The 20,699-nt window shown below is 46.0% G+C and overlaps 2 protein-coding genes across 5 annotated transcripts in view; both read left to right on the plus strand.

Annotated features, from left to right (window-relative positions):
- The first annotated feature begins 2,109 nt into the window (after positions 1-2,109).
- COX19 (cytochrome c oxidase assembly factor COX19) lies at positions 2,110-5,920 on the plus strand. 3 transcript variants are annotated; one of them, XR_014027769.1, is made up of 5 exons: positions 2,110-2,299; positions 3,214-3,325; positions 3,937-4,081; positions 4,966-5,074; positions 5,733-5,920. XR_014027769.1 is itself a non-coding variant. In XM_081338050.1 (4 exons), the coding sequence occupies exons 1-3, from the start codon at positions 2,221-2,223 to the stop codon at positions 4,040-4,042; spliced, it is 297 nt and encodes a 98-aa protein (XP_081194176.1). In that variant the 5' UTR covers positions 2,110-2,220; the 3' UTR covers positions 4,043-4,081; positions 5,733-5,920. The 3 variants fall into 3 exon arrangements, 2 of the variants coding, with proteins under 2 accessions (XP_081194176.1, XP_081194175.1); XM_081338050.1 differs by lacking the exon at positions 4,966-5,074; XM_081338049.1 differs by lacking the exons at positions 4,966-5,074; positions 5,733-5,920 and having other exon boundaries at positions 3,937-4,415.
- A 3,383-nt stretch (positions 5,921-9,303) lies between these two features.
- The window catches only part of LOC308673823 (arf-GAP with dual PH domain-containing protein 1), a 28,569-nt gene continuing 17,173 nt past the window's right edge, over positions 9,304-20,699 (plus strand). For both annotated transcript variants that reach the window (XR_014027749.1, XM_081337829.1), the window contains exons 1-4: positions 9,304-9,693; positions 13,280-13,410; positions 14,754-14,845; positions 16,155-16,237. Coding sequence is in view for 1 of the 2 variants with exons in the window: in XM_081337829.1 (XP_081193955.1) it covers positions 9,609-9,693; positions 13,280-13,410; positions 14,754-14,845; positions 16,155-16,237 (391 nt within the window). In the remaining variant the exon portion in view is untranslated. The remainder of the gene's footprint in view (positions 9,694-13,279; positions 13,411-14,753; positions 14,846-16,154; positions 16,238-20,699) is intronic.

Consider the following 20,699-nt stretch of genomic DNA (forward strand, 5'->3'; position numbering starts at 1 on the left):
AACCTTTGGAGAGCTACCCAAGGACCTTGTCTCAGATATTCAGTTTAAAGTTGGGCTGAACATCTAGAGTGGAAAAATATTTTTTTTCTCCTAGTTTCATATTTTCCTTTTGAAGCAGCTCAGGTCACGGGACTGGGAAATCAAGTCGGATCAAGAGGTTTTGTTTGCGTTACGACGAAGAGTCATTTATCCACAATCCCAGAAAAGCCGATTTTTCACGCTCCTTGCCACAAAACAACACCGATTCATATTTCCAGCCAATGATTATATAACCGTCCAGGTGTTCCTTTTCCATTTACGATCGCAAGACCTAAAGCAATCAGAAGCACGAACAGAGGACTGGTGATAAGAGGCAGTTTTATTTTTTGTGCTCACGCAATTTCGTGCCCTTTTTAATGGTTTAGGAACGGCATCACTTCATACCTCGGTACTGTTTCTCCATAAACGTCGCCGAGACGAAAAAGAAATGTTGCCAATTTTAAATCGCTATAGTCCTTGACTTATGACAAAATTTCTGCTGCTAAGCGAAACAGCTTTCAAGTGAATTTCCCCCCCATTTTATGACCTTTCTTGCCACACTTGTTAAGTGAATCACTGTAGTTAAGTTAGTAACCCGGTTAAGTGAAATCTGGCTTCCCCGTTGACTTTGCTTCTCAGGTCGCAAAAGGGGGCGCGGCCGTCATAAACCTGAGTCAGTAGCCAAGCGTCTGAATTTCGATCAGGTGACCCTGACTGGATGCTGCAACGGTCTTATTATTCTTAGCTATAATAATGATATAATAATGATATAGTTATAGCTGTTGCTCCAATATCAAAGGCTCCGCATCAAAGTGTGCTTTTCCCGACCAAGCCACGCAAAGTATTCAAAGAAATGGAATTTTTCCCACAGCATCAGAATTGGATTATAAAATTGACTGCACTTGTCATAATGGTCAAGCTGGCCCAGTTTAATCGGCCGGGGTGGTGGTGGTGGAAACTGCACACTTTTATTTTGAAAAACTGGAAACCTGATATAGACTTATTGTTGAAAGAAAAGACTGAAGGAAGATTTCTGGATTAAAAAGGGTCAAGAAAGGAAGGGAAGAAAGATGGCAATGGCTCAACAGACGGAATGTTTTCATTCCGTCTCTTCTTTTTTTAAAAAATTTTTTTCCATATTCTTTCCTTTGTATACTTCTGTTCCATCAAAAAAATTAAATTTAAAAGTTTAAACTAGAAAGGAAAACATACATTTTTATCTTAACTTCTGCAGGTGACGATTTCACCTCTTACTGATTTGTAGGTTGACTGCCGTGGATCGGTTAATGTCCGCAAAGCGATCCCCATCACCACATGCCTTTCCTGGGACACATCCATAGAGCTGCTCTCCGCCCTCCAGGCCAAAGAAAAGGGGGGGAAAAACGATGGAAAGTCATCTATAAAACCAGGTCTAAAAAACAGCCACAGTGAAAAGGATAATAATAATAATAATAATAATAATAATAATAATAATAATAATAATAATAATAATAATAATAATAATAATAATAATAATAATAATAATAATAATAGTAACAACGCCAGTCAATTTGAATGTTCAGTTGACTGAGGTTCATGTTTAATGAATAAGTTTAATAATAATAACAACAACAAACAGCAGCAATAATGCCAGCCAATTTGAATGTTCAGTTGACTGAGGTTCATGTTTAATGAATAAAAGTTTAATAATAATAATAATAATAATAATAGTAATAACAACCAACAACAAAACAACAACAATAATAAAGCTGAAAGGGATCTTGGAGGTCATCTAGTCCAACCCTCTGCTCAGGCAGGAAACCCTATACCCTTTTAGACAAATGGCTGTCCAGGCTCTTCATAATAAAGGCCGTGCTTTTTTTTTTAAAAAAAAGAATGATTAAAAGAGAAAAATAAGGCATGTAAGCATTATAGAAAATCCAAGAAAAATAATACAGCCCACCTCACAGGGTTGTTGTGAGGGGGAAAAGAGAGAAAGGGAGGGAGGGTGTTCTGAAGGGGCGGGGCTAAGCGTCCCGCTCGATGCGCTCGGCTCTCCCTTCCTTCGGCCTGGCCTGGCTCGGCGCTCCGCTGCCAGAACTGGGCGGGGCTTCCTCTTTCCGGAAGTTGTGTGTGTGTGTGTGTGTGTGTGTGTGGAGGGGGGGAAAACCGCGATTGTAACAGCGGCGGCGGGCCTGGCCCGTCGGTTCGTCCGCTTCCGTCATGTCCAGCATGGTTTTCGGGGCGAAAAGCTTCAAGCCGAGGCCGCCGGACAAGGGCTCCTTCCCCTTGGATCATTTCGGTGAGGGAGGGGCAGTGCGCATGCGCGGCTCCTCGGCGCGATTCCACAGAGCGAGCGAGAGACTGGACTCCCACCATAGAGGTGGCGAATCTAGAGTGTCGCCAGGCTAGGATAAGGTTTCTCCGTTTCAGTTGCGTTAAGACCTGGCGTCTTCAACTCCCAGAATTTCCCTAGTCAGCCATGTTGGCTGTGGAATTCTGGGAGTTGAAGTCCATACGCAGTAAAGTGGGCAAGTTTGAAAAATACTATTTTAGACTATAAGGGAGATTTCTTTTTTTTTCTTTCTTTCCTTTCTTCCCTCCTAGCAGAAACTCCAGCTCTTGAGAGACCCCAGCATTTTCCTTCTGATGCATTGGGACTACCCATTCCATAACTCCCAGCCTAAAGATGGCTGAAGAAAAGCACCAAGCTTGCAAATCTCCTACGTATCAATCCAATTAGACTTTTCCCCTGAATAAACCCATTCCAAAACTGGATGCAGCCACTTAAATGTAAATCACTTTCAACATTGGTTTGCCTGCCATAGCCTATTGGACCGCAATTCCCATTATCCCCAGCCAGCACTGCAGGGAAACCAGGCGTGTGGGCTTTGCATTGCAAAGCAGAGCTGTCAAAAAGAAGGCTTCGCCTCTCAGGGTGAGCCTTGACATAGTATTTATTTATTTATTTTATTTTAATTCCATTTATATCCCGCCCTTCTCCAAAGTATGGGGTGAACATTTGTAATAAGCCATGATTTGCGAAATGTCTGGATGTCTTGCCTTGAACTTGCATCCCTTTTTGCAGACTGGTCCCATCCTGTCTCTGGAATACACCACTCTTTGTGGGGACTCTTTAATCCCAGGCGTATTTTTCTTCTTCTTCTAAACGGAAACAAACAAAAAGGGGGGGGGGTTGTTTTTGTTTTTTTACAGGCGAATGTACGCTTTTCAAAGAAAAATTCATGAAGTGTCTGCAGGCAAATCACTTTGAGAACGGATTGTGCAGACAGGAGTCCAAAGAATATCTAGAGTGCCGAATGGAGAGGTGAGAACTGCTGAGGTTAATGGAGGTTTTGCAAGGATCAGGATTGGCTAAATTAGCTCTTTAGACATCTTTGATCTATGCAATCTGGAGAAAGGCAGGCAATTTCATCCTCATCACCACCACCACCTTTTTTCCCCCCTCTGGGGGGTGAATAAAGCTACTACTGCTCGAAGCAGCCCAGTGTTACTTTAAGTTGAGCAGCATGTACATTTAATAAAGAACAATAATAATATAAAAAGGCAACATTGCTTCAAGAAAAGCTTGGTTCTTTGGCCCATCTAGTTGCTCTCTTGTGAATCACTGCCTGCCACTTGTTAAGTTGTATTTTTACTAACAGAAGAAGCAGAAATGTAGTAATTAAAAGGAAATGCTGGGGTTGGTTCGTAGGAAGATAAATTCTCTTGTCCTGTACCATGTACAAGAGCTTCTGTACATGTTCTAGAATTTTATTGCACACACACACACACACAAATGCGCTCGAAAGAATCCTTGGGTGTGTATGCATGACTGCTTTTAGAGAGACTAAATTATTCAGCAGTGGGAACGATCCTGGCTAAATGGCGCAGCTTTGAAGCCTAACGATTTATTCCATTTTGTTTGATTTCTTCAAGGGAACTGATGGCCAAGGAGCCACTGGAAAAACTGGGATTTAAAGACTTAAAGGAAGAGAAACCCAAAGACCAGCCAGAGACGGCAGGACAAAAATATCCCTCCTGACCTTCCATTTTAATCCCAGAATCTGCAGTCATACATAGTGTACGTTGCCTCATTCGCGTTCCGTTTTAAGAGAAAGTTATTCTTGAAAAAGGTTACCAGAAATTCAGCAAATGATAGATTGGTAGGAATTCATTCAAGAAGGGTGGTGGGGTTTGTCTTCCAGCTGTTTCCGTAGTTTGGGGATAGTTTTTCCCTTAAAAAAAAAGAAAGAAAGAAAAGAAGATTGCAGTGCCTTTGGATAGAATGTTTGGACCGGTGTTGAAACTGATATTAAAACGTTAAAAACTTAAGCCAATAATCAGAAATGATGCTGTTAGATTTCTGTACTCTGTACTGAGTTTTTATTAAAGATTTAGCCTTCTTTTTCTCTCTGCCCACGTGAAAAAATGAGCTGTGTTGGATTCTGGCTGCAACAGCACGTGTATGGGTGTGTATCTGAATACAGGCAGTCCTCATTTAGTGACTGACTTGGTTAGCGGCTGTTCACAGTGATGACATGGGTGAAAAAGTGAATTTACAACCTTGCCCCCCACTGATAACCTTCACGGTTCAGCAAAATGGAGGAAAGCTGAAGGAAGAGCGTAAGCACAGTTGTGGATTCCCTTAATGACCACATTGCTGGTCCCAATTGTCACTAAATGGGGGCAACCTGTATCGAACAAATCTCCATGAGTGAAACCGCAGGAACATGTCTTGGGGTCCTTTAGGAGAAACAGCCTTTGTGAGATAAATACACAATACAGGCTGTTTTCAAATTATGAAGACAACTGACCACAAAACTTCCATTGCTAAGCAAGACAGTTCTTAAGTGAATTTTGCCCCATTCTACAACCTTTTGTGCCACAGTTGTTAAGTGAATCGCCTTAGTTACTAAGTTAGTAACCCGGTTGTTAAATGAACCCATTGACTTTGCTTGTCAGAAGGTCGCAAAAGGGGATCCCACGACGCTGCAACCGTCATAAATACGAGTCAGTTTCCAGTTTCCAACTGTCTGAATTTTGATCACAAGTCCATGGGAATCCTGCAACGGTCGTAAGTGTGAAAAATGGTCATCGGTCACTTTTTTCCCCCCGTGCTGAGGCACTTAAGGCAGTGCGGAGGCACTGGAAAAATGGTCACTAAACAGACCGTTGTAAGTTGAGGTGTCGCAAGAAGCAGCTGCAGGGGGAAAGAGGGGTCAGAATCTTTTCAGTCCGACCAACCAGGCATTCTGACTATGCAGATCATCTCGGATTGTTCCTGGGAAAATAAACATTTCTGCTTCTTAAAAGATTATGCGGAGAATTCCGCTCGAGGCTATAAGAGCGCCCACAACGGTGGGAAGAATCCGGGCGTCACAATGGCTCTCTTTGAGCCAGGATGTCTGCTTTGCTGCAACCTGGATAATAAATGAGGAGAAATAGTTAACACACACACTCACACACACACTGTCCTAGGTCAATCAATTAGAATAGAATAGAATAGAACCTCTTTATTGTCATTGTGTAACTTGCAACCAAATCAAATCAAAAAGGAGGGGAAGAAAAATATCCAGTTGCTCAAGCTGTCTCTCTTTGCTAACCCTCAAGTAGGGAGCAAATAAAAAAGCAAAAAGAGTTTGGCATCGTATCTGATCTGGGTTGGGTTTTTGTTTTTGTTTTTTTGCCCAGAAAGGATTAAACCTCTACCACCCTCTGCTTTTTTCCTCTAGCGCAGCCACGAGGATGAAATGGAAAGCCTCCCTCAACTAGCCAGATGTGGCTGTGTCATCCGAATTGGTGTGTGTGTGTGTGTGTGTAAGGTTTGTTGAAAGACATAAGAAGTTGTCTTGTGTTTTTTGGGCTGTGCGTGTGTGTGTGTGTGTGTGTGGAGAACCTGCCTTTCTTTTCATGCATTTTAGTGTCTATTTATTAAAGAAGTTTACACGGGTGCCCGACTCTCGCAATAGGTGTCTCTGGGCTGCTTACATCATTAAAAATCGATGATATCAAATCCCCCAGTGGCAGGAATAAAATCAAATCAGTCGCTTCGTCGGCTCCATCTCCGTCTGGGGTTCCCAGGCCCGCTGATAAAACCACATTTTTAGGTGGTCAGAAAAGCAGCAGGGTGAGGGCCAAGCATGCTTCCGAGAAAGGGGTCACCCCCGAGGGGTCACCCCCGAGAAGGATCTTGGTTGTGGTCCCACCAGATGGAAGAACCCTAATTGATTGAACCCCGTTACGTGCCCTGCCTTCCCATTCTGTAAGAGCAATGCCCAGATTTTATTTATCTATCTGTATTTCTGCCTTCATGGGACGCGGTGGCTTAGTGGGTTAGGATGCTGAGCTTGTCAATCAGAAGGTCGGCAGTTTGGCGGGTCGAATCCCGAGTGCCGCATAGCAGAGTGAGCGCCTGTTACGCGTCCCAGCTTCTGCCAACCTAGCAGTTCGAAAGCACGTAAAAATGCAAGTAGAAAAATAGGGACCACTACGGTGGGAAGGTAACAGCGTTCTGTGCGCCTTTGGCGTCTAGTCATGCCGGCCACATGACCACGGAGACGTCCTCGGACAAGCACTGGCTCTTTGGCTTTGAAACGGAGATGAGCACCGGCCCCTGGAGTTGGAAACGACTAGCACGCATGTGCGGGGGAACCTTTACCTTTACTATTTCTGCCTTTATTATTTTTAGGAATAACTCAAGGGAGCAAACAGATCCAATACACCCTCCCTCCTCCTATTTTCTCAACAACCACCCTGTGAGGTGGGTTGAGCTAACAGAAAGGAATGGGCCAAGATCACCCAGCTGGCTATCGTGACTAAGGCGGGACCAGAACTTGCCGTCTCCTGGTGATTGGCCCAAAGTCAAACAACTGATTTTCATGCCTAAGGCAGGACTAGTACTTACAGCTTCCTGGTGATTGGCCCAAAGTCACCCTGTTGGTTTCTGTGCCTGAGGCAGGACTAGAACTCAAGAGTCTCTTGGTGATTGGCCCAAAGTCACCCAGCCAGCTTTTCTGCCAGAGGCAGAACTAGAACTCACAGTCTCCCGCTCACTAGCCAGATGCCTTAACCAAAAGTGGGTTAATTTTAATATTAATTAAATTACCGGTAATAGATGAATTTTCTCCTTGGAGAGGTGGTGGGGAGGGAGGAAAAAAGGATGAACTCATCTTGAATCATGTTGTGTTGGCTGCCACGCCACTTCAGAGAGAAACACAATGATGCAACTGAGGGCGCCAGGGAGAATCTCGTAGGAAAAAAGCCGTTGGCGCTGGTCTCTGTAGCCTTGATCAATTTCAGCTTTCCTCTTTCTCTCTGCCTGATCGTTCCACTCCCTGGTCCAATTTCATGGATTTCCAATAAGTTTGCAACCTGGGAAGATCAATTCTTTTATTGATTTAGCCATCCTGCAACTCCCTTTACCGGGCCAAGCATGAATTTGCAAAGGTCTAAGAGAGTCTTTGCTAGCTGACGACGTCATTGTGCCTGTAAAACGCTTTGCCTGCATAAAACTGTGTACCACTTTTCTTTTATTGGTTGGCTAATTTTATTAGCTCACTCACCAATCGGGAGGGGGCGGATTTCAATTTTGTTCAAATAAATCCAATGTCCAGTTCCAAAGGGGATCACTGAAAAGGCCACTCACTCTTTTACGCTGCAGAATCTGCCAAGAGAGAAGGAGGAGGAGGAGGAGGAGGAGGAGAATTTAAATCACATTCTTTTAAGGCATTACCATACTCTTAACTTTTATTTTTTTCAATCTTCAGAACAAGCCTGTCAGGTTAGATGGTTCAGGAAAAGTCAACTAACTTGCAGACCCGGGGTTATGAAATGTAGGTCAAAACACAAGCGCCACAGGTCCTAAACTCCGTTGAGGAAAGGCAAATGAAAAAGAGAAGAAAACGCCACCTCGAATGTCGTGGACTCCCTTGGAGCCAAGTTCCATTAACAACTTGTGTCCCAGTTTGCCTTTTTTCCTTCTCCCTCCCCACTCCCTTTCCTTTCCTGCCAGTTCCTTTTAGGTTGCAAGATTGGGAATTGGGGTGGCGGGTGTGTGTGTGTGTGTGTGTGTGTGTGTGTGTGTGTGTGTGTGTGAGAGAGAGAGAGAGAGAGAGAGTGAGGAGTGGGATTCTCTCTATATATCTGTATCTATCTCTATCTATCTATCTATCTATCTATCTATCTATCTATCTATCTATCTATCTATCTATCTATCTATCTATCTATCATCCATCCATCTATCATCCATCCATCTATCATCTATCTATCTATCTATCTATCTATCTATCTATCTATCTATCTATCTATCTATCTATCTATCTATCTATCTATCTATCTATCTATCTATCTATCTATCTATCTATCTATCTATCTTTCTGAGTCCTTTTCTAAAGAAACAGGACCCCTTTAATATCTGCACATTTAAAAAGAAAAAAGATCCCAATCAAGACCTCAGCGGATGGATCGCTTAAGCCCGGCTGCCCGCCACACCAAACCATGGCTTGCTTGGACCCTGGTTTAATCTCCTGCTTGGCTCATCTGGGTTACGGGGGGGGGGGGGAAGGGGCCGCCGGCTCCTCCTTTCCCAGCCCTGCTTGACTCAACTTAAAGACGGGACGTGTTAGATGTTTTTGTGCCAGCCCATGGCAGTTCCCCAAATAGGTCATCAGATGGGGGCAAAGAGGCTCCCACTGGTGGGTCAGGGGTCCCCGGCCCCTGCAGCCCCATTGGCGAGAGTGTTTTATGGGTAAGGAGGGGCTGAGACCCCCCATAAATACCTCTGCTCAGGGGCTGCTCTCTTGGTTCGTCTTTTCTTTCTCTCTTGCATGCATTCTCTCTCTATCATACAAGCATGGATGCCTCCACGCCATATAGCTCTTTCTATATAACCTATCGATGAATAAAGCTTCATAATGATTGCATCTCTGCATCCTGCCTCTTTTACTTGGAAGCAACCTTAACGATCCATCAATCTCTCGTGAGTTCATCTCACAGGACGGGGCAGAAAAGGCGCGAGAGCCTAGCCAGCGAGCGACCTGGGCAACCTGGGCAACCTGGCCGCGGGCCGCGGTCTCACCTGGAGCGGGCAGCGCCCGGCTATCTTGGCAGCGGCCAGCAGGGGTCGCGCTGGAGCCGGGCTCCGAATAGATGCTCGCCGGGCGGGCAGTGGCGGGGCGGGGGGGGGGGCGGGGGGGCGGGGAAGAGTCTCGGAGTTGGTTTAATTTTCTCTTTGGCTGGCTGGCTCCGCTTCGGGGCTGGAGGCTTGCGGAACCCGCCCCCCCCCCCTTACAGCCCCCAGGTACCGGGCGGGGGATGCTGAGCCGCCGAGGGACCCCACCTGGCCCTCCTCCTCCCCCCTCGGCTCCCCGGGGCCCCTCCAGGAGGGTGGGGGGCTCTTTCTGAATGAAGCAGCCCCCCCTCCCAGAAGAAGGCGGGGAGCCGCCCTGGAGACCCACTACTAGGGGCAAAAGGCGAAGCGGGCAGGGCGGAGGAGGAGAGGGAGGCGATCTCTGGGGGACCCCCCTTTCCCCAGGACCCCCAAGGCGCTCGACCCCCGCCCCCCGACTCTGCCCGCCCCGACACTCCCCCCCCCAAACCCCCAGCCCGCCATGGCGAAGGAAAGGAAGAAAACGGCGCTGCTGGAATTGCTGCAAAGCCAGGGGAACGGCGGGTGCGCCGACTGCCAGGCTAGCGGTGAGTGAGATGGGGAGGGAGGGGGGCGGGGGTCCTTGGGGGGAGGGTGTGGGGGGGTGTCATCTCCCCCCCCCCCCGGCTCAGGCAGGTGCATGCCTCCAGGGAGCCGCTTTGCCTGCAAGGGCGGAGTTGGGGGGGGGAAATAAACCCGCTTGCTTCCCCTCTCTCCTCTCCTAAGTGGAATGGATGGGGCTGGGGGGGGCTGGCTGGCTGGCTGGCTGGCTGGCTGCGTGGTCTTCTCTCCCTCCCCCGAGCAGTGGCGCAGGGGTTTGGGAGTGCTTTTTTTTTAGGGAGGGAAGCGCTTCAGTTTCAGTTCTGGGAAGAGGGGGGGGGGAAGAGGAACCGGGCGTGGGGCGCGGCGGGGGGGGGGCGATGGGAAGGAAGGGGGTCCCCAAGGAAAGAGAGAGAGAGAGATGACGGGGTGAAAAGCGTGGGTTGCCTTCCCCCAAGAAAAGCAGAGGGACCCCCCCTCCCTAGATCCTGGGGGAGGGAACGGTGTTTGTATGGGGGGTGAGAAAGAGAGACCCTCCCCCCGGGTTTCTCCCCTCCGCCACTAACTCAGCCAAAGTTGCCAAGGTAGGCAAGAAAATAAGGCGGGGGGGGGGGTTCCCCCTTGCGCTTGTCGGGGCGCCCGGCGCCTTTCCCGGGAACTTGGGAGACTTGGGCAGGGGAAACTCTTCCAAGACCCCCCCTCCCCTTTCTCCTTCTTGCTTCCCCCTCCCCTGTCAAATCCAGGGACGATCCTGGGACCCCCCCCCCAAAAAAAAGGGAAGGTTCATTTCTCCTTCTTTCCCCCCACCCCTCCAAGCCAGGAAGAGGGAGAAACCGAGCTGGCCCCCCCTTTCCCTCCTCCCCATTCGGGGACCTCTCCCCATTTTCTCTCTCTGCCCCCCCCCCTTCTGCCTCTCTCCCCCCCCCCAATTTTCTCCGACTGACGTTGCAAATGCTGATGTCATCGCCCTGCCATGCCGAACCAGAGGCTTGCCGGCTGCCAACTGCAGTGCAGATCAGCCGCGGAGATGCCGGCTTATTTTATTTATTTTTATTTTTTTATTTTATTCAGATTGAGATACCGCCCTTTCCCGAAGGACTCAGGGCGGTTTACAGGGCATTGAAAAGAAAGTCAATACAAACGTTAAAACAAATTTAAAAAGATTAAATAAAATGCTGGGCACCCGGAGGAAAAGTGGAGGGTTTTTGTTTGTTTTTTTGCGGGGGGGGGGGGCAGAGATCCCTGCCGAGGGGAGGGGGGAGGAGAAGAAGAGGAGGTTTGACCAGCCCTAAATTGGGTAAACTGGGTCTATTTGGCTTGCTCTGCGTGGGGTGAGGATATCAGCCTTGCCTCTGCACAGCCCGGTGGGAGAGGTCTTGGGGGGGTTGAATGCTGCCCCCCACTTTGGAGTCCCCTTAAATGGAGGTGATGGGGCTGGGTGCATCACCTGCTTCTTGCAAAGAGCTGGTGGCATTGGGCTTTTTGGGGTGGCTAGGTGTTTTTCCCACCCCACCCCTAGATAAAGTGGGTTGGGTATTAGTTTGGGAGCTGGTTCTGAATTCTCTTTCTCTCCCCCCCCTTTTTTGGGGGGGAAAAAATTCAACCCCCAATGCAGCCTGTAGGGATTGAATATATTCAGAATAAATATGGGACTAAAAAGTTTCATTTAGCATTTGAATAAGTGGTGGATCTATATGATGTGTAACTAGTTAGTAGTTATTTTATTAATATTTTGACGATGGAGAGTTAAAGTGCTACTCTGCTGCCCCCACCTTTCTGCTCGGCTTCGTAGTAAAACTGCCAAGGAAGTCTCTTTCCGAAATGCCAAATCATATATGCCTCTTTTCTGTCTTTGCACAGAATCATGAGGTCTAGAATCATGCCTTAATTTCAGGGAAGTGCAGCTTGGGAACCTGGTATATTTTTGGCATGCAAAAAAAAATGGTCCTGGGTTTTATCCTAGCTTTCCCAGGAAATGTAAGGGAGGACCGAAGAAAACCCTTGGTTACTGAACTTGGCACTTCATGTTTGTGTCCCCCCCCCATCCTTCTGCTGTTCAGTTTTTGCAGCGTGTGAAGCGGCCTCGTTTAGCGTCCCCCAACTGGGGCTGGCAATTCAGTTGTTAAGCAAAGCAGTCGCTAAGCAAAAATTTGACAGTGCTTATGATCTGATTTCAGCTTTCCTTGGCTTTTCCAGGCCCGCAAAGGTTAGAAGTGTGCAGTTTGGTTGCAAAGGACTTTTTCATCACTGTCGTACTTGCAAGTGGTCCCTAAATTTATTTATTTTATTTATTTATTTAGATTTATATACCGCCCTTTTCCCGAGGGACTCAGGGCGGTTTGCAGGGCAAATTAAAACAGTGCTATGTACAAATTAAAATAAAATAAAATTAATAGCCCCAAAAGAGTTTAAAATTTAAAATTTAAAACCTTAAAATCCCTCAGTCCAGGCCGGCTAACTCAAATAGCCAGGTTTTTAGGTCCCGGCGAAATGAGCGAAGGTCGGGGGTGATCCGGAGTCCCACAGGCTGTTGATTCCATAGGGCAGGCGCGTCCACCGAGAAGGCTTTCCCCCTGGGGATCACCCGCCGGCACTCCCTGACCGGCGGGACCCTGAGGAGGCCCTCCCTGTGGGAGCACACAGGACGATGGGAAGTGGATGCTGGCAGCAGGTGCTCCCTAAAATAATCCGGACCCATGCCATTTAGGGCTTTATAGGTCATCACCAGCACCTTGAATCTCACCCAGAGGGCAACCGGAAGCCAATGCAGCTCGCGGTGAAGAGGCGTTACATGGGAGTATCGGGAGACCCCCATCACAACTCATGCAGCAGTTGTGAAGCAGTCACTAAACAAGGACCGTATCTACCTGTATCTCATTTCCCACAGCTGCCACTTCCCGGGAACCTCCTATCTCTTATAATAATAACATGATTCCTAGTCTCCAAACCTCATTTCTAAAGTGTGATACAGGTAGTCCTCCATTTACGACCCAAAATTTCAGTGGTTAAGTGAGACATTTCCCCCCCCATTTTGTGACCTTTGTTGTCAACGCCGTAAAGAAAATCCCTTGCAGTTGAGAAGTTAGCAACACCGTTGTTAAGTGGATCGGGATTCCCCATTGACTTTGCTGGCCAGAAGGCCGCAAAAGGAGATTCCAGGATGCTGCAACCGTTGTAAGTACGAGTCAGTTGCCAAGCCTCTGAATTTTGATCAAATGACCGTGGGGAGGCTGCAAAGGTCTTCAGTGCCGAAAAAAGTCACTTTTTTCAGGGCCGTTATAACTTTGAACAGTCACTAAATGAACAGCTGTAAGTCAAGGGCTACTTGTCTTTGTTGGATGTGTCGATAACAGCAATAACAAACCAGGATGGCTGGAACCACTCATCAAAATGACTGATTACTATCTGAGAACCATCTTGAGTGACAGCTTAGCAATGATATCATGTATTACAGGATGCTTATAAAGCTGCCTTAACATCATCACCAAGTTTCCTTCCTCTTAGCGCCGATTTTCTTTCTTTTTTCTCCCCCCCCCCACCCTGGCTTACACTGCAATGCTTGTTTCTTCTCCCAATGTTTGTTTGTCTCCGCAGATCCAGACTGGGCGTCTCACACTTTGGGGGTGTTCATTTGCTTAAATTGTTCAGGGATCCATCGTAACATCCCCCAGATCAGCAAGGTGAAATCCGTCCGGATGGATGAATGGGACTCGGCGCAAATTGAGGTAATCGGTTCTTTTAGAAGCAAGCGAAGTTAAATCGCAATGGGGTGATCCGCCGGTTGGAAGGGATCTGCAGCAAAATGTTATGGGGTGAGAGACACCATCCGCGGTCCTGTCTGTGATCCCAACTATAGGTCTGTAAGAGATGCTCAGTCCTCTAGGCCAGAGTTGTCCCAAAGGTGCTTTTTCAAGGCAACTGGACTTTGTTTTTCTTTGAAGACGTTTCGCTTCTCATCAGCTGAAAAAGCTTCTTCAACTCTGACTGGATTCCCCACCATCCAGTCAGAACTGAAGAAGCTTCTTGGATGAGAAGCGAAAGGTCTTCAAAGAAAAGAAGAAATAGGAGAGACATGATAGCAGTGTTCCAGTATCTGAGGGGCTGCCACAAAGAAGAGGGTGGGTGGGTGTCAAACTATTCTCCAAGGCACCAGAGGGCAGGATGAGAAACAATGGTGGGAAACTGATCAAGGACAGAAGCAACCTGGAATTAAAGAGAAACTTCCTGACAGTGAGGACAATTCACCAGTGGAACAGCCTGCCACCAGAAATCGTGGGCGCTCCATCACTGTAGGTTTTTAAGAAGAGACTGGACATTCACCTGTCCGAGATGGTGTAGGTCATGGGTCTTCAAACTTGGCCCTTTTATGACTCATGGACTTCAACTCCCAGAATTTCTCAGCCAGGCATGCTGGCTGAGGAATTCTGGGAGTTGAAGTCCATGGGTCATAAAAGGGCCGAGTTTGAAGACCCCTGGTGTAGGTTCTCCTGCTTGAGCAGGGGGCTGGACTAGAAGACCTCCAGGGTCCCTTCCAGCTCTATTCTATTCTTATTCTTCTTATTCTTAAAAAAAAGAAAAAGGCCAGTTGCCTTGTGAGAAAGCACTTTGGGATCCTAACTAAAGTTAGTTTCTCGACTTATAACCATTTGTTTAGCGAGGGCAGATCTGGATGCAACTGCATTGAAAACGGTGATTCGCAGCTAGGCCTCTCTCAACTGTAACAGCGTCCCCCACAATCACACAATTCCATTTCTGGCACTTGGCAACCGGCTTGTATTTAGGAGGGTTGCAGTGCTTCTGACAATCCAAGTCAACAGGGCAAGCCGGATTCGCTTAAGGACGACGTAAATCACTTAATGACTGCAGCGGTTTGTTCAACAAATGTGGCAAGGAAGGCCATAGCAATTCTCGTAAGTTGAGAACTAGCTTTGTATGCTGAAGCTAAACAGATCGTCGGATAGGTCTATAATCGGAAGGGAAATACTGTCTAGATTGCTTTTGCTCAACTGAATGAATTAATCATGGACTTTTTTTTTTGTTTTGTTTTTTTAAATCTGTTTATTTGCAGTTCATGGCTTCTACGGGGAACACCGTCTCCAGAGCTAAATACGAATCAAAAATCCCACCCTTTTATTATAAGCCAACTTTTTTGGACTGCCTGTAAGTATTCCACCTTTCGCTTAATCATTTTGGGGAAGAAATATTTTCCATGCGTGCAGAGGGACTATAATCTTCATCCCGAAGGCTGCTTTTGGCTGCTTTTGATTGATTGATTGATTGATTGATTTTTTTAAAAAAAAAAAACCTGCCGTGAAACTGGATGGATTGGAAACTCTTGAAAAAGTCATCGTCCGCGGCTTGCATAACATTTCAACTGGATTACTTTCTCGGGTCTTGGATGTTATGGATGAAAAAAAAAAGGCTTTTTTTGTTTCATTTTAGGTAACCTATTGCATTATTTGTCATCATGAAAAAAAAAGCCCTTCCAGGGGTTAAACTATTTGGTAGAAAAAGAAAAAAAACAACAACACGTGTTTTAAGTACGTGAATTATGGAATTGATCGCACGTTGATTAAAGTTTGTAATGCTACATTAGGCGATCCATGAGATGCGAAAAGAATGAAATAAATAAATCAATCTCGAGATTCTTTCTTCTTTTGCAGTATTTTTTTGAACCCTTTTGCTTTTCTTCCCTGTTTTCTAACATTTGCCAGGGTCCCCCACATTGATTGCTCTGACGCGCATTGACGCCTGGCTTGCAATTCTCTCTTCCGAGCCCCAATTCGTGTCTCATGTTCGCTTTCTTTTGTCCATGGAGATTGTCACTCATCCAGTCACGGATTTATTTTATTTATTTTTATTTTATTTTATTTCCATTTATATCCCGCCCTTCTCCGAAGACTCAGGGCGGCTTACAAGCTTAGCAGTAGCCTTCATTCTATGTATATGCCTGCTTATTAGGGCTTTCACACACACCCCAAGCGGCATTATTACAAAGTCAGCTTATTGCCCCCAACAATCTGGGTCCTCATTTTACCTACCTCGGAAGGATGGAAGGCTGAGTCAACCTTGAGCCTGGTGGGACTCGAACCTGCACTCATGGCAGGCAGCTGGTGTTACTTAAGGAGGCATTAGCCCACTGCTCCACCAAGGCTCAATTTATGTTGATGTTCCAAAGGTGTTTTTTCCCCTTTGAGACAAACAAATTGTTTTGATTCTTTCTCCATCCTTGGTCTTCCTGGGGAAAAAAACAACAAACAAACAACATCTCCAGGACTTCTAATCCTCCAGCATGGGAAAGATATTTTTTCCCCTTGGAAGAGTTGACAATTTTCTAAATGGATCACATGATCAAAACTGTGAGCGCAGTTGCGTTGCTGGAGGATATTGCCTGGTATGAAAAATTAATCATCGCAGTGCTTTTTCAATAAATCCTTTTTTCAGATTTTCTTTTTGTCTTTTTAATCAGACTGTTACGAGAGCAGTGGATCAGGGCTAAATACGAAAGGGAAGAATTCATTTACACTGAGAAACAAGAGCCTTACTCTGCAGGTAATGGAGAAAGTTTTTTTGTTAGTATAAATGCAAATGTTTACTGTTCAAAGTTCTTATTGACTTAAGCCTGGGGGGGGCGGGGGGGGAACTTTCGGCATATTTGCTTCCACTTTTAACTATAGTTCTGTGTTTGGTCCAAAACTGAGAAACTGATTCTTGTGAGCAAGGATTACATCAAACCCCGATTTTACATGTCACTTTATTCATACTTAATTGGTTAAATCAGTGTTTCTCAACCTGCTAATTTTGCGGTCTGGCTTGTATTCCAGCTGTGTTAGTTCTGGATGCTTTTATTTATTTATTTATTTATTAAATTTTTATACTGCCCTTCTCCCGAAGGACTCAGGGCGGTGTACAGGGCAATAAATATCAAAATGTAAATACAAAAGTTAAAAAAGAGTTAAAAAGAATTAAATAATTATGCCCAATATAATACAATAATAAAAGTGTGTTAAAACTAAATCCAACCCCAAACCCATCAGACCAGGCCAGATTGTTCAAATAAATAAGTTTTTAAATCGCGCCGGAAGGAGCGAAGGTCGGGGGGCCATCCGGAGCTCAACCGGCAAGCGGTTCCACAGGTCTGGCGCTTTTGCCATACAGGTGTGTATACAGCGATTTCCTAAAAAAATAAAAATAAAGAAGGGCTAAAGTCAGTACACCTTTCATGCTTTCTAAAGAGGCCTGAGCAATCTGATTTATTTTTAGCCGACCAAAAAGGATGTGCAATACGTGTTCAGAAGCAAGCCACAATTGGCTTAAGCTCAGGGCTGTCCTAAAATTAGTAAAGACATGCACTCATTCTGAAACTGATTGTTTCTTTGCTTGTTTCATTCTACCTGTGAATGTTTAAGAGATTGGCCTGGGTGTATGGTGGGAATAAATTACAGGCGTGGTGGGAATGCCTAACATGAACTTAAGTCAGACTTAAAAGTTAAGAGAACCAATTTGGTCTATTGGTTCAGGCACCAGACTAGGAAGCAGGAGACTGTGAGTTCTAGTCCTGCCTTAGCCATGAAAGCCAGCTGGGTGACTTTGGGCCAATCACCAGGAGACTGGCAATTCTAGTTCCGCCTTAGCCATGAAAGCCAGCTGGGTGACTTTGGGCCAATCACCAGGAGACAGTGAGTTCTAGTCCCACCTTAGCCCTGAAAGCCAGCTGGGTGACTTTGGGCCAATCACCAGGAGACTGGGAATTCTAGTCCCGCCTTAGCCATGAAAGCCAGCTGGGTGACTTTGGGCCAATCACCAGAAGACGGTGAGTTCTAGTCCCACCTTAGCCATGAAAGCCAGCTGGGTGACTTTGGGCCAATCACCAGGAGACGGTGAGTTCTAGTCCTGCCTTAGCCATGAAAGGCGGCTGGGGTGACTTTGGGCCAATCACCAGGAGACTGGGAATTCTAGTCCGACCTTAGATATGAAAGCCGCTGGGTGACTTTGAGCCAGTCCCTCTCTCTCAGCCCAACAAGATTGTTGTTGTTGTGGGGAAAATAGGTGTGTTGGATATGATCACCGCCTTGAGTTCTTCATGAAAATAATAAAGGCAAGATACAAAGAAATACGAAGAAGTAACACCGTGGCTCCTTTTGGGAAATGCCAATACAAACCCCGTTGAGATAAAACGCAAGGTCTTCTGATGCCTGAGAAATACTGGTTTTGTGTGAGCATGACACTTTATTAACAAAAAGCACCGGGAAGTTTTTTTGGGTTTTTGGTTTTTTTTGAAGGCTAATAAATTTTATTACAAGGCAATAAGCTTTCGCGAGCTGATCTTTTCTGACTTTTCCTCCTGCGATGCATATCAACCAGAATTTCAATGGGCTGAAATTTTGCTTTGGGGGCAGACCTTAACAGAATAACAGAGTTGGAAGGGGCCTTGGAGGTCATCTAGTCCAAACCCCAGCTCAGGGCAAGAAACCCTATACCATTTCAGACAAGTGGTTGTCCAGTCTCTTCTTAAACACTTCCAGTGTTGGAATTCCTATTAGCGCAGCCAGCCTGCTTTTGATTTGCAGCTCCAGCAGGGAAGCTCTTTGCTTCCCAATCCCTTGGCACCGTGTGCAGAAACGGAGAAACGCTGGCACCCCTTCCTTACAAGGAAAAGCAAGAAAATCTTGCAGGAGGGAGGGAGGGAGGGAGGGAGGGAGAGAGAGAGAGAGAGAGAGAGAGAGAGAGAGAGAGAGAGAGAGAGAGGGGGGGGGGGAGGGGAAAATGTTAGCTAGAGATCAGCCAAAGCAGCAGAAGTCATAATATGATGAATGAGGGGAGACGTAAACGGCGTGACACACCAAGCTAAACGCTATGGCTTCATAATCACTGAACCATCTGTGGGCTGTTTGTTTTCTCCTTCCTGTCCCTGCCTTTGAGGATGACTTGGTGCACCCAAAACAAGTCATGATCAACAGACCAGGGTTTATGGCTTTTGAAGAAGCCAGGTTTGCGTAGGTGGTCCTCCCGGAGATTTTGGCCAGGAGGACTTTCCTGAATTCTTCTAACTCAAGGGTGAGAAATTGGTAATCATCTGTTCTAGAGATTATATATCTCCTGTTAGCATAAATCATGGGTTGTGTCAGGTGGGGTGGCGACAATGGGAACTGGAGTCCCAGAATATCTGAAAAGCGAGAAGATCCCTAGCATTTGAAGGGAAGAAATTGAGTTTCCAGGATTCGGAGACACCGGCGACTTCAAATTAATGCTTTCTGAAGGTGGAAGGTATATTCCAGCAGTGAGTTGTGGCTTCTCCCCAGAGGCTGGCATGGACATCGCGGTACTGATGGAACCGCTTAAATTAGATCCGGGCTGAGGTGTGGACGCTTAAAAGAAGATGTTTAGTGCTCATTACGGGACACACAAAAACTACACAAGGGCCTCTTTTCATTTTGACTCCAAGGAAAAGGCATAAAATAAGTCTCTTTCATGCCTGCCCCATCAATCCTCCATTCTACGCAGAGCTCAACAATAGCATTGTTGTTACTAAAACAGTGGGGGTGTGGTGGAAGCGGTACAGCTGGGAACGTGGCGGTTGCAAAGCTGGGTAAGGAGGCGTTTTTTGGGGGGAGCAGCACACAGCAGCTTTCACGGTGTCCTCGTGAGAACTTTGACATTTCTCACTCCGCCGTGTCTCAAGACGGAACGTACAAACTCTCGTTTTCCTTCTCGCTTGCACCGAGGACTCCAGAAGCAGATCCATCTGCCATTCCTTTTAAAGAAAGGGTCCCCAACCCCTCATCTGGGGCCCGGCACTGGTCCATGTCATGCCAGAAACCGGTCCAGACAGACAAGGGAAGCCCCATCCGCGGGATGTAGGCGGCACGTGAAACCACCACACCTCTCTCCACGGAACCGGTCCCTGGTGCCCCAAAGGTTGGGGGCTGCTGTTCTGAAGGACACTAAACACATATTAGGGAGTGTCCACTGGAGATAGGAAGGAAGCTGTGAAGAAATGGTGTCTGTGATTAAAAAAAGAAAAGAAAAGACTCAGAAATATTTCTCACCAATATTAGACTCAAGGGCAGGTTGAATTGGAACCGAGCAGAAACAAGGGACAAGCTTGAGGGCATCTTAAAACATGAACATCGATCTCCCAGGCTGGGTTTATTTCTCAGGTCAAATCAAGGACCAGAAAAAGTTGAGGTTTCCAGGAATTGTGGCCACTTCAGGTATTATTATTTTTTTGACAAGGTGGGATCTTTTCCCAAGTAAAAGGAAAATTTCTCCTTAGTCCTAGGTTGCTTCTCTCTTTGGAAACTAACCAAAGAGAGAAGCAACCTGGAATTAAGGAGAAACTTCCTGACAGTTAGAACAATTAACCAGTGGGACAACCTGCCTCCAGAAGATGTGGATGCTCCAACTCTGGAAGTTTTTAAGAAGAGACTGGACAGCCATTTGTCTGAAATGGTATAGGGTTTCCTGCTAGAGCAGGGGACTGGACTAGATGACCTCCAAGGTCCCTTCCAATTCTGTTACTCTGTTAGAAGGCGCTTTTATGTGTCTCTAGGGCTTAAGGAAACTCTTTGCCTATCAGAATCCCTCAAATGCTCAAAAGATTAAAAGCAGAGATTTGAAGCTGTGTGTCCCTGCACCCTCAAATTCTGGAGCCACTGAAGGGATGCTGTAAAGTTAATTACTGAAAGCCAGCCTAACCCCAAACTAGATGACCTCCAAGGTCCCTTCCAAAATTTTATTAATTTATTATTATTGTTATTATTATTATTATTAATAATAATAATAAATAATAATAATAATAATAATAATAATAATAATAATAATAATAATAATAATAATAATAATAATAATAATCATTATCATCATCATCATCGCACAGTCAGCCATTTGGATTTGGCATTTTTGTCTACTTATCAAGTCTTTACCAAGGACCTGGGATAGGCAGATGTGGATGTTTGATGGTGTTACTATTATTATTGTATTATGGAATGTCAAAGAAGGCCATACAGTATAA

Source organism: Vipera berus (genome assembly GCF_964194415.1).
Source record: "Vipera berus genome assembly, chromosome: 13".
Lineage (NCBI taxonomy): Eukaryota > Metazoa > Chordata > Lepidosauria > Squamata > Viperidae > Vipera > Vipera berus.

Coding starts and splice junctions, on each gene's coding strand:
- COX19 (XM_081338050.1), top strand. CDS start 2,221: ATGTCCAGCATGGTTTTCGGGGCGAAAAGCTTCAAGCCGAGGCCGCCG. Junction 2,300..3,213: donor CTTCCCCTTGGATCATTTCG/GTGAGGGAGGGG, acceptor GTTTTTTTACAG/GCGAATGTACGCTTTTCAAA. Junction 3,326..3,936: donor CTAGAGTGCCGAATGGAGAG/GTGAGAACTGCT, acceptor GATTTCTTCAAG/GGAACTGATGGCCAAGGAGC.